Source organism: Mustelus asterias, chromosome 2 (genome assembly GCF_964213995.1).
Source record: "Mustelus asterias chromosome 2, sMusAst1.hap1.1, whole genome shotgun sequence".
In the NCBI taxonomy this organism is placed as follows: Eukaryota; Metazoa; Chordata; class Chondrichthyes; order Carcharhiniformes; family Triakidae; genus Mustelus; species Mustelus asterias.
In genome coordinates, this window is record NC_135802.1 from 2,334,663 (window position 1) to 2,347,942 (window position 13,280).

At 44.3% G+C, this 13,280-nt stretch overlaps 1 protein-coding gene across 4 annotated transcripts in view; it reads left to right on the forward strand.

The window, feature by feature from the left end:
- The window catches only part of LOC144504530 (poly(U)-binding-splicing factor PUF60-like), a 108,245-nt gene that overhangs the window by 49,358 nt on the left and 45,607 nt on the right, over positions 1-13,280 (forward strand). For all 4 annotated transcript variants that reach the window (XM_078229965.1, XM_078229983.1, XM_078229992.1 and 1 more), the window contains exon 4: positions 5,534-5,623. In XM_078229965.1, coding sequence (XP_078086091.1) covers positions 5,534-5,623 — 90 coding nt within the window. The remainder of the gene's footprint in view (positions 1-5,533; positions 5,624-13,280) is intronic.

Here is a 13,280-nt window from a genome sequence, read left to right on the forward strand (position 1 = left end):
TGCAGAGGGTTGTTTTTCAAACTGGACGCCTGTGACCAGCGGTGTGCCTCAGGGATCAGTGCTGGGCCCACAGTTATTTGTCATTTATATTAATGATTTGGATGAGAATATAGGGGGCATGGTTAGTAAGTTTGCAGATGACACTAAGATTGGTGGCATAGTGGACAGTGAAGAAAGTTATCTCCGATTGCAGTGGGATCTTGATCAATTGGGCCAGTGGGCTGACGAATGGCAGATGGAATTTAATTTAGATAAATGCAAGGTGATGCATTTTGGTAGATTGAACCAGGGCAGGACTTACTCAGTTCATGGTGGAACATTGGGGAGTGTTATAGAACAATGAGATGTAGGGGTACAGGTTTATAGCTCCTTGAAAGTGGAGTTGAATACAGGAGTTGGGACGTCTTGTTGAAGTTGTACAAGACATTGGTACGGCCACACTTGAAATACTGTGTGCAATTCTGGTCACCCTATTACAGAAAGGATATTATTAAAGTAGGAAGAGCGCCGAAGAGATTTACTAGGATGCTACCGGGACTTGATGGATTGAGTTATAAGGAGAGGCTGGATAGACTGGGGCTTTTTTCTCTGGAGCGTAGCAGGCTGAGGAGTGAGCTTGGAACATAGAACAGTACAGCACAGTACAGGCCCTTCGGCCCTCGATGTTGTGCCGATCTTTGTCCGAAACCAAGATCAAGCTATCCCATTCCCTATCATTCTGGTGTGCTCCATGTGCCTATCCAATAACCGCTTGAAAGTTCCTAAAGTGTCCAACTCCACTAGCACAGCTGGCAGTCCATTCCACACCCGAACCACTCTCTGAGTAAAGAACCTACCTCGGACATCCCTCCTATATCTCCCACCACAAACCTTATAGTTATGCCCCCTAGTAACAGCTACAACCACCTGAGGAAATAGTCTCTGAATGTCCACTCTATCTATCCCCCTCATCATCTTATAAACCTCTATTAAGTCGCCTCTCATCCTCCTCCACTCTAAAGAGAAAAGCCCTAGCTCCCTCAACCTTTCCTCATAAGACCTACCCTCCAAACCAGGCAGCATCCTGGTAAATCTCCTCTACACTCTCTCCAATGCTTCCACATCCTTCTTATAGTGAGGTGACCAGAACTGCACACACTACTCTAAATGTGGTCTCATCAAGGTTCTGTACAGTTGCAGCATAACCCCACGGCTCTTAAACTCAAACCTCCATTAATAAACGCTAACACACTATCGGCCTTCTTCATGGCTCTATCTACCTGAGTGGCAACCTTCAGAGACCTGTGGATATGAACCCCAAGATCTCTCTGTTCCTCCACATTCCTCAGAACCCTGCCATTGACCCTGTAATCCGCATTTAAATTTGTCCTCCCAAAATGAATCACCTCGCACTTATCAGGGTTAAACTCCATCTGCCATTTTTCAGCCCAGCTCTGCATCCTATCAATGTCTCTTTGCAGCCTACGACAGCCCTCCAACTCATCCACTACTCCACCAATCTTGGTGTCATCAGCAAATTTACTGACCCACCCTTCAGCCCCCTCCTGCAAGTCAGTGAAAAAAATCACAAATAGCAGAGGACCAAGCACTGATCCCTGTGGTACACCGCTGGTAACTGGTCTCCAGTCTGAAAATTTTCCATCCACCACCACCCTCTGTCTTCTATGAGGTAGTAAGAGTTTTAACAACACCAGGTTAAAGTCCAATAGGTTTATTTGGTAGCAAATGCCTTGATAGCCAGTTACTTATCCAATCGGCCAAATTTCTCTCTATCCCACACCTCCTTACTTTCTTCATGAGCCGACCATGGGGAACCTTATCAAACGCCTTACTGAAATTCATGTATACGATATCAACTGCTCTACCTTCATCGACACACTTAGTTACCTCCTCAAAGAATTCAATCAAATTTGTGAGGCAAGACTTCCCCTTCACGAATCCGTGTTGACTGTCCCGGATTAAGCTGCATCTTTCCAAATGGTCATAAATCCTATCCCTCAGGACCTTTTCCATTGACTTACCGATTAACTTCCATTAAGTTAGCTTATAGAGGTCGATAAAATAATGAGGGGCATAGATCAGCTAGATAGTCGATATCTTTTCCCAAAGGTAGGGGAGTCTAAAACTAGAGGGCATAGGTTTAGGGTGAGAGGGGAGAGATACAAAAGTGTCCAGAGGGGCAATTTTTTCACACACAGGGTGGTGAGTGTCTGGAACAAGCTGCCAGAGGTAGTAGTAGAGGCGGGTATAATTGTGTCGTTTAAAAAGCGTTTAGACAGTTATGTGGGTAAGATGGGTATAGAGGGACATAGAAACATAGAAAAACTACAGCACAAAACAGGCCCTTCGGCCCCACAAGTTGTGCTGAACATGTCCCTACCTTTTAGGCCTACCTATAACCCTCCATCCTATTAAGTCCCATGTACTCATCCAGGAGTCTCTTAAAAGACCCTATTGAGTTTGCCTCCACCACCACTGACGGCAGGATTCCACTCGCCCACCACCCTCTGTGTGAAAAACTTCCCCCTAACATTTCCCCTGTACCTACCCCCCAGCACCTTAAACCTATGTCCTCTCGTAGCAGCCATTTCCACCCTGGGAAAAAGCCTCTGAGAGTCCCCCCGATCTATGCCTCTCAACATCTTATATACCATCTTATATACCTCTATTAGGTCTCCTCTCATCCTACGTCTCTCCAAGGAGAAAAGACCGAGCTCCCTCAGCCTATCCTCATAAGGCATGCCACTCAATCCAGGCAACATGCTTGTAAATCTCCTCTGCACCCTTTCAATCTTTTCCACATCCTTCCTGTAATGAGGCGACCAGAACTGAGCACAGTACTCCAAGTGGGGTCTGACGAGGGTCTTATATAGCTGCATCATTATCCCCGGACTCCTAAACTCAATCCCTCGATTGATAAAGGCCAGCACACCATACGCCTTCTTAACCACCTCCTCCACCTGCGGGGCCGATTTTAGAGTCCTATGGATCCGGATCCCAAGAAGGTCCTTCTGATCCTCTCCAGTACTAAGAGTTTTTCCCTTTATATTGTACTCCTTCATCCCATTTGACCTGCCAAAATGGACCACTACGCATTTATCCGGGTTGAAGTCCATCTGCCACTTGTCCGCCCAGTCTTGCATCCTATCTATGTCCCTCTGTAACTTCTGACATCCCTCCAGACTATCCACAACCCCACCAACCTTCGTGTCATCGGCAAACTTACCAACCCATCCCTCCACTTCCTTATCCAGGTCATTTTTGTGCTGTAGTTTTTCTATGTTTCTATGTCCCTCTATACCCATCTTACCCACATAACTGTCTAAACGCTTTTTAAACGACACAATTATACCCGCCTCTACTACTACCTCTGGCAGCTTGTTCCAGACACTCACCACCCTGTGTGTGAAAAAATTGCCCCTCTGGACACTTTTGTATCTCTCCCCTCTCACCCTAAACCTATGCCCTCTAGTTTTAGACTCCCCTACCTTTGGGAAAAGATATCGACTATCTAGCTGATCTATGCCCCTCATTATTTTATCGACCTCTATAAGCTAACTTAATGGAAGTTAATCGGTAAGTCAATGGAAAAGGTCCTGAGGGATAGGATTTATGACCATTTGGAAAGATGCAGCTTAATCCGGGACAGTCAACACGGATTCGTGAAGGGGAAGTCTTGCCTCACAAATTTGATAGAATTTTTTGAGGAGGTAACTAGGTGTGTTGATGAAGGTAGGGCGGTTGATGTCATATACATGGATTTTAGTAAGGCGTTTGATAAGGTCCCCCATGGTCGGCTTATGATGAAAGTAAGGAGGTGTGGGATAGAGGGAAAGTTGGCCGATTGGATAGGTAACTGGCTGTCTGATCGAAGACAGAGGGTGGTGGTGGATGGAAAATTTTCGGACTGGAGGCAGGTTGCTAGCGGAGTGCCGCAGGGATCGGTGCTTGGTCCTCTGCTCTTTGTGATTTTTATTAATGACTTAGAGGAGGGGGCTGAAGGGTGGATCAGTAAATTTGCTGATGACACCAAGATTGGTGGAGTAGTGGATGAGGTGGAGGGGTGTTGTAGGCTGCAAAGAGACATAGATAGGATGCAAAGCTGGGCTGAAAAATGGCAAATGGAGTTTAACCCTGATAAATGTGAGGTGATTCATTTTGGTAGGACTAATTTAAATGTGGATTACAGGGTCAAAGGTAGGGTTCTGAAGACTGGAGGAACAGAGAGATCTTGGGGTCCATATCCACAGATCTCTAAAGGTTGCCACTGAAGTGGATAGAGCTGTGAAGAAGGCATATAGTGTGTTAGCTTTTATTAACAGGGGGTTGGAGTTTAAGAGCCGTGGGGTTATGCTGCAACTGTACAGGACCTTGGTGAGACCGCATTTGGAATATTGCGTGCAGTTCTGGTCACCTCACTATAAGAAGGATGTGGAAGCGCTGGAAAGAGTGCAGAGGAGATTTACCAGGATGCTGCCTGGTTTGGAGTGTCGGTCTTATGAGGAAAGGTTGAGGGAGCTGGGGCTGTTCTCTCTGGAGCGGAGGAGATTGAGGGGAGACTTAATAGAGGTTTATAAAATGATGAAGGGGATAGATCGAGTGAACGTTCAAAGACTATTTCCTCGGGTGGATGGAGCTATTACAAGGGGGCATAACTATAGGGTTCATGGTGGGAGATATAGGAAGGATATCAGAGGTAGGTTCTTCACGCAGAGAGTGGTTGGGGTGTGGAATGGACTGCCTGCAGTGATAGTGGAGTCAGACACTTTAGGAACATTTAAGCGGTTATTGGATAGGCACATGGAGCACACCAGGATGGTAGGGAGTGGGATAGCTTGATCTTGGTTTCAGATGAAGGTCGGCACAACATCGTGGGCCGAAGGGCCTGTTCTGTGCTGTACTGTTCTATGTTCTATGTTCTATTTATGAAAATGACAAACAGCAAGGGTCCCAGAACAGATCCCTGGGGCACACCACTGGTGACCGACCTCCATTTGGAAAAAGACCCATCTATACCCACTCTCTGCCTCCTTTGGGCAAGCCAGTTCTGGATCCACAGGGCAGCAGCCCCTTGGATCCCATGCCCTCTCACTTTGTCTAGAAGCCTTGCATGGGGGACCTTATTGAACGCCTTGCTAAAATCCATATAAACCACATCTACCGCTTTCTCTTCGTCCTTGATATCCCTTGATATGGACCAAATACAGGCAATTGGGACCAACTTAGTGGCTAAAAACAATTGACGGCACGGACAAGTTGGGCCGAAGGGCCTGTTTCCATGCTGTACACCTCTGACTCTATAATAAATAAAATCTTCAAGAATTATGTACAACGTACAGCACAGAAACCTGTTATTCAGCCCAGCTGCTCCATGTGGATGTTTATCCAATGTAATAACAGTAGGTTTAATTCCATGTTTCTTCCCTTTTCTGAGATACCTTTATTCACATTTCTATTGTACTGCTGTCTAATTCTTACTGCTTTTAAATAGATTTGGCAAAGTGTAACTTTTTCAATTGCTTTTCTTTTTCAGGCTAAGAAGTATGCAATGGAACAAAGCATTAAGAGTGTTTTAGTCAAGCAAACAATCGCTCACCAGCAGCAGCAGCTCACCAACCTGCAGGTGAGTCCTGCTCAGGGCCCGCAGTCCTGCTTTTCCTGCTCTCACTGGTACTGTGCTGCATACGTGCCCATGCAGTTGGTCTACCTTTATTGTGAAGGTGTGGGGGTGTCACTCTGAGGCAGAAGCCTCTGTGCTCAGCTGAAGTGCAGGCATTTTCCCCGGTTGTTGTAAAGAGGCTGCTTTGTCTGAGGCTCAGCAGCTTTCTGCCGTGGGCCCATGCACTGTTCCTGTACAGCCCCAATTGCTCCCATTAAGATGCAGCTGGATCTCACATGATCATGTGGACTCTGATCTGATAATGGGGGCAGCAATTTAGCATTTGGTGTGTTTGACTCTGGTTAGCTTGTGGAGTAAGTAAGTAACTTCAATTTCTTTGATTTTTGTCACATGGTACTTTCTTTACTTGGATGTGATACAGCAGCATCCCTTTGCGACAATTTGTGAGGTGGAGGGTGGTGGTAGAGGAGCAGTGGAGCTCTTTGTGTAGCACCGTCAGTTCCTTTCCACAATCAGTTGCTGAATGCAGTACTGGCCCCTATCTAGGCAGCAGTATGGAGCACCTCCTGCCTGCATACCGTGACTGAGATTGCTCTGTAACACTATCCAAATCTGTTGATGACGCAGATATAGGAAGCATTTAAACAGTGTAGATGGAAACATAAAATTGCAAAGATATTGAAAGGTTAAGTGCATGGCAAAACTGGCTGATAAACTTCAAAATAGGCAAATATGATTAATCCACTTTTGATTGAAAATGGATAGAACATGATGCTTTCTAAATGGTGAAAAGCTCAAAACAGTAAGAGGTCCAAAGAGACTTGAGAACAAGCACACAGATCATTAAAATGTCACAAAAACAGCAAATGCTGCAAAATCATCGAGATTGTTGACTCTATTTTCCCTCCACAGAGATTGTCAGACCTGCTGAGATTTTCCAGCATTGTCTGTTTTTGTTTCAGATTCCAGCATCTGCAGTATTTTGCCTTTATCATTAAAATGTAAATAGGTACGGGAATAATCGATTCTGGCCTTAAATCTAGAGGAGCAAAACACAAGGTGGGGTCAAAGTCATGCGTCAACTCTCCAAAACCTGCTTAGAATCATAGAATGGTTAGTCATGAAGAAGGTGGATCAGTCCTTCCTGACCAGCTGGCCCTTTTCTGAGAGCAACTTAGCTGGTCCTACTTCCCCTACCTTTTCCCCTGTCGACCTGCAAATCTTTTCTCTCTGGGTAATTATCCAATTTCCTATCAAATACTAAACCATCTCCACTGGCAGTTCCAAATCCTAGTCACAGTCTCCTTAAACCGTGTCCTCTAGTTCCTGATCCTTTCATAAGTGGGAACAGGTTTTCCCTATCTATTTTGTCCAGACCCCTCAAGATTTTGAATACCAATCAAATCTCTTCTGTCTTCTCTTCAAGGAGAAAAGCCTTAGCTTCCATGTAACATAAGTCTCTCATCTCATGAACCATTCTTGTGAATCTTTTTTTGCGCTTCTTCGAATGTCTTCATATCTTTCCTAACATGTGTCCACTGTTGCACTTGAGGTCAAATCATTGTTTTATAAAGGTTTATTATAATTCCTTGCTCTTGTACGCCATCCCTCTGTTTATAAAGCCTTTCCCAACCTACTTTGTCACCTTCAGTGATTGGTGTACACACAGCCTTGTGCAAACCCCCTCCCTCCACCCACGTAGAATTGTACTCTATTTCATATTACCTCTCCTTGCATCCTTAGAAAATATATCACTTTACATTTCTCTGCATTAAATTTCATCTGCCACTTGTCCGCCTATTCCACTAGCCTATGTTCTCTTGAAGTCTGTCACTATCTCCCTCGATTCACATGACTTGCATGTTCTGTCATAGTCATACAGTGCAGAAAACGCCCTTCGACCCATTGAGTCTGCACTGACAATAACTACCATCATAGGTGCAGAAAAGTGCATTTTTCTGCACTTGTCCCATATCCGTGAGTGTTATCTGCACACCTGGAGCACTATGATTAGTTCTGAGTACCACACCGTAGAGACAGACTGGTCTTGGAAAGAGTGCAGTATAAGTTTACCATAATGAAAACCTAAACTCCAAGGGTTAAATTATGAGCATTTGCACACACTAGAGTTATATTCCTTGGAATCTAGAAGATGAAGGGATACTAGGATTGAGATTTAAGACATTAAGCAAAGGTAGGTGTAGAGAGAAACTGCTGCTTGTGGAATCTAGGACTAGGGGCCATTTTTTAAAATTAGAAGCAGTCCCTTCATGAGTAAAGTTGGGGCTGATGGTAGAGATTTTGACTTTTATAAATGCTAATGTCAGATTACTTGATTTTAAATCTTAGATTAACAAAGGCATGAAGGGATATGGGAGAAAGATGGGTGCGTGGAGTTAGGTCACAGATCAATCTGATTTTATTAAATGATGGAACTGGCTTGAGGGGCTGAATGGCCTCCTGTTCCTCTGTTGCTATGTAGAAGCAACTGGATCCCTGTCAGTGACTGGGTCGATAAACTGTCTATTTGATGCGAATCCAAGAGCCTCCTTTCTGCATTGAGGAAGAGTTTGAGTTAGCGGAACCTGGGACTCCTGATTGTTGATGTGAGGAATTTCCTATTGGGGAATTAGTTGTTTCCTAATGGAGCATTGCAATGAGCAGAGCGCTGAAGGGCCCCACAAAGTCTCTGATCTGAGATAGTTGCTGCAATGGTATCCATGGCCCTAGGTTGGAATTTATACTTTAGGTTTGTGCTTTGGATGCTTTTGAAGTCTACATTTTCCTTGAGCTTTTCACTTAAACTAATTCCTCATTCTGTTGCCCATGCTGCTTCAAGCTCAGAAATTCCAGAAACACACCTCTACAATGTGCTTTTCCATCACTGTAAGAGGATTGTGCGCAAGGCGAACAAAGCCTAATGGAAAGAAGTTACTTGATTCTGTTGTTATACTGATTGGAAGTGTTATATTTTTGTGCACTGTTAAGAGCTGACCCTTTATTAAATTCTGATTTTGGGGGTGGAACATTTTTCCTGCATTGATCCTGGACCTGTTGTAACATTTCTCCTGCTGACATTTGCCCTGCGTTTGTGTTCATTGAGCTTTGCCATTTCCGGTAATGTCATTGACAGTGAAGAGGTGCTTCTCAATGATGAGCAGCATTTCAACCTGCCTTCTGGCTCCAGCTGCCCTTCTGTTTGAAGGTTGTAAAATTTTCCACCCCTGTATTCTAATCCTAGACTTGATTTTTAGAAATATAAACACTTTCCTAACAATGATAGTGTCTGGCTCAAATAAGGACACTCAACAACTTTCAAAACTGGTGTGGTTATTAGAAAATGTGTAATATCAGGAACCCCTTCTCAAAACATAGATACTCGAATAATTTGTGTTGATATTTCACACGCTGAAAATTGCTAATATCCACGTCTTTACATATTCATGGTCTCACCTCTTCTCCATTTCTATATTTGTCTGAAAAGTAAATTCACAATTTCATCACAGTTGCTGATTATTTTAGTATATATGGTCCAGGGGAGTGAGGTGGAGGGTAATGTATTGATGTTGCCATGCGTGAATTGGCTGTTTGGCTAACGCAGGGAGCTCCACAATGTTCTTCACAATGACACAGATCAAGTAAGAAAAGGATTGGCTTACATCAAACTCTGCGAGAGTTTTGACCAAGTCCCTGCCCAATTTCTGACTTGGGAGAACGTTTTAATTTTCCTTATTTTCTCTTTTCCACCCACCCTCTGACCCACCGCACCCCCAATCTCCTCTTTACTGCTGCCCATCTGTCTGTCCATCCATAAACCAGAATCTTATCACCTCAGAAACTCCACAGACTTCTTATTGCTTGTTAAGCTTGAATTTCATTGAGAGATTTCCACGCATTGAATGCTGAGTTCACTTTTGCTGGGGACTGTATGTGTTTCTCATCCTGTCAGCAAGTCAGGTCGATGTAAAGGCCATTGGGCTCTCTACAGCACTATCAGCTGGCAGTACAGAGACTTCCCTCTGTGTGGATGAAGGGCTTGTCAATACTGAAGCAGCTTGTCTACTGTGCTATCAGTGGGTATGATACACCCCTCCCTGGTTGCTGCCAGGTGAAGTTGTTGCAGGGAATAGTGGCAGTATGGTATTTCAATGACACAAAGGACATTACTAAGTGTGCAAATTAAGTTTATTAGTGTCGCAGTAGGCTTACATTAACATTTCAATGAAGTTGCTGTGAAAATCCTCTAGTCGCCACACTCCGGCGCCTGTTCGGGTACACTGAGGGAGAATTTAGCATGGCCAATGCACCTAACCAGCACATCTTTCGGACTGTGGGAGGAAAGCAGAGCACCCGGAGGAAACCCACGCAGACTCCGCACAGAGGGCGACCCAAGCCGGGAACCGAACCGCCTTCTGGAAAGGCGTCCACCACCCTTTGGGGGGTGGGGGAGGTTTTTCCTCATGTCCCCTGTGCAGGGCATGTAGTAGTTACTAAAGCAAACAATCCTTTGGCACTGAAAAAATGAGGACTAACAACCCTTGCAGCTGTTGGTGCTCTCAGAAAATGTCATCTTTTGACATTTGGTGAGGCAGGCAGATATATTCTGAACAGATCCAAATCAGCTATTACACAACATTGTAATGGATTCAGTGGATCAAGTGAGAGATGTTTTAAACTGATGAGTGTAAAGACAGTGCAATCTGGCTGGATAATAACTGGGTGTACATGCCTGTGGAATATTTCTCATTTGGTACACATGCTTGGGGCCACTTCCAAACAACAACAACTTGCATTTATATAGCACCTGTACCTTGGTAAGATGTCCCGAAGCAGTTCACGGGTGCTTTATCAAACAACATTTAACACTGAACCAATTGAGATATTGGGCATCTGAACAAAAGCTTGGTCAGAGAGATAGGTTTTAAGAAAAGTCATAAAATAGGAAATGGAGGATTAAGAAGTAGTTCCAGAGTTTTAGATCTAGATTGTTCCAGATGGAGCGATTAAAATTGTGTGCGCAAGAGGCCAGAATTGGAGGAGCAGAGATTTTGTGGGGCTGGAAGAGATGATTGGGGTAGGGAGGGAGGAAGCCATGGAGGAATTTGAAAGTGAGGATGAGGATTTTAAAAATTAAGGTGTTGCCAGATCAAGAACCAGGTGTAGGTCAATGAATACGAGTGATGGTAAGGTTTGATAAGAGTTCGGAAAGGGATAAATGAGCTCAACTTTACGTGTGGCAGACGGATAGCTGTCTAAGGGAGCACCGGAATAGTCCAGTCGAGAGGTAACAATGTTTAAGTGTGAAAGCTTCAGGGGGAGGATAGAGTTGGACAGTGTTACAGGCGTGATTGGTTGGAAGCTAACCTATTCTAGGGTCAAATATGACGTGAAGGCTACAAACTGCCAGGTTCAGCCTGAGTGGGCAGGAAGAGGAAGAGTCCGGTGAGGGAATGGTGCTTGTGGCAGGGGCTTCTCTCTTCCCAATATTTTTTTGGCGAGAGTTTCTGCTCATCAGCCTGGATGTTGGACATGCAGATTGACAAATTGGAGATAGTGCAAGGTTGAGAGGTAGATGTAAAGTATGACTGGATGTTATCAATGTTACATGTGGAACTTGATGCCCTTTTGCAGAATGTCATCAAGGGGCATCATGTGGATGTAGACAGGCTGAGAATGATTAGGTCATGGAGGTCATAGGCATTTGTGATATCCTTTGTGACTTTGATGTCACAAGATGTCACTTTGATGTCCAAAGATGTGCGGGTTAGGTTGATTGGCCGTGCCAAAATTGCCCCTTAGTGTCCTGAGGTGCGTAGGTTAGAGGGATTAGCGGGTAAATATGTAGGGATAAGGGTGGGATTATGGTCGGTGCAGACTCGATGGGCCAAATGGCCTCTTTCTGCACTGTAGGGTTTCTATAATTCTATGATGCAGGCTATTCCAGCACTGTGGTATGGGTAGAAGTCTGAATGGTGAGATCTAAACCTGGAGCCCTGGGAAGACGGGGGAAGAATTTGGGAGGCGACAGCACATTGAGTTGAGGAAGGAAGGGGAGGTTGGCAATGTGACAGACCTTTCTAAATGCAGAAGCAAGGTGGGTTTTTTGAGCAAGAAGTTGTGGCTGATTTGAAGGAGGACAGTTTATAATATTAGCTAAACCAGAGACCCGCCAGGGAAGATTGCTGAGCCTCACTGGCCTGTATTGTACACAGCTGGGATAACCCCTCTGGGCTTTAAGGTAGACTGAGGAGAAAAGTTGTGCATCCAAAGCTAAATATTGGAACTGTTGATGTTACACATGTTATTGTAACTTGATAGTGGTGCCGTGCTGTGGTTTCCAATGCTTTGACCTGTTTATTTATTGTTAACTTTTAACCAGGCTGGAGGGTACAAGAAAAGGTGTTGTTACATTGTGGAGAAATTTGTTTTAAAGTTATCTTTCGGACTGTGAGCAGTGTGTCAGACTGATAAAGTCATTGCGTAGGCAGGCTACAGTGCTCATGTATGCTCACATTGGACTAATTCTGCCTCACATTAAACCAAGCCTGTGTGACCATGTGCCCGTGTCTTAATTTTTAAAATACTGGCATTGAGGGAGTTTGTAGTGCAGTTATAGTATTCGGCTTAGCTGGAAGTCTTGAGTATCCAGCTTGCTGGTTGGACTCTGAATCGCAGTGCACCATCCATTCATTTTCTTTTCTGTTTCTTTGGCTGCCTTGCGAGCCTCAGTAGTTTTGCTGTTTTGATAGTTCAAGTACTGGGTTCTAGGTGCTTTCTCTCTGCCTGCTTGAAATCTTCACCAGTCTGACTGTTTGTCCACACACATCCTTTCTTTATTTGTCACCTCAGTAATATCAAACCTGAGTCTGTCTCTGATTAGAGTCTGGGTTCCTTTTTGAAAATGAGCTTACTTGAAACTATGTATGTGTACATCAGGGTTCCTGTTGATTAAAAAATTTCAGTAGATTTGTCCTGTCACTGATCTTTTGAGGATAGATTAAAAGTTGGGGAAGGGGTAGTGGGTATCATATCAAAACCAGTCATAAAATACTGAGATGTCCCATAGTGAAAAACGTTCAATACGGAAGCCCTTTTATTGTCGCACTCAGCCTGTCAAACTGCGGAAGAACTGTGTTGTTGTGCAGTCGGTGAATGGCTCTAGGTCTGCTGGATATTTGCACTCTGGGTCCCTTCAGCGTGTGATTTGTACACCCTTTCTTTCTAAATTCTCCACTCCCTGCTGCTTCCCTTCACCCTTTCTCCCTCTTCCCCAACCCCATTTGTAAATTTTGTTGCAAATTTAGTGATTTAACTCTCCTCAAAAATCTCATCTGTTCTGTCAGTGTGCAGCCATCCTTCGAGATGAGAAAGCGACATAGTCTGTGTCCTGAGGGGATTGAGGGGGGGGGGGGGAGCAAGAGATCAGAGTGCATTAAGTGATTAATAGCTACTGATTTATCCAAACTAACTGAATCAGTTCTATGTTTGAGAAAGTATTGGACAGTGTGCAAAGAGGGGTATAGAGGAGCAGTAACAATAAGGGGGCTTCACTGTATATAACCGAATATGTACAGTCTCAATGTGTTGAGTGCAGTACACACAAGTTTTTGCTATGGGAGATTGCAGTAATTACAAAGCACTAATTATGGTTTATGCCTTT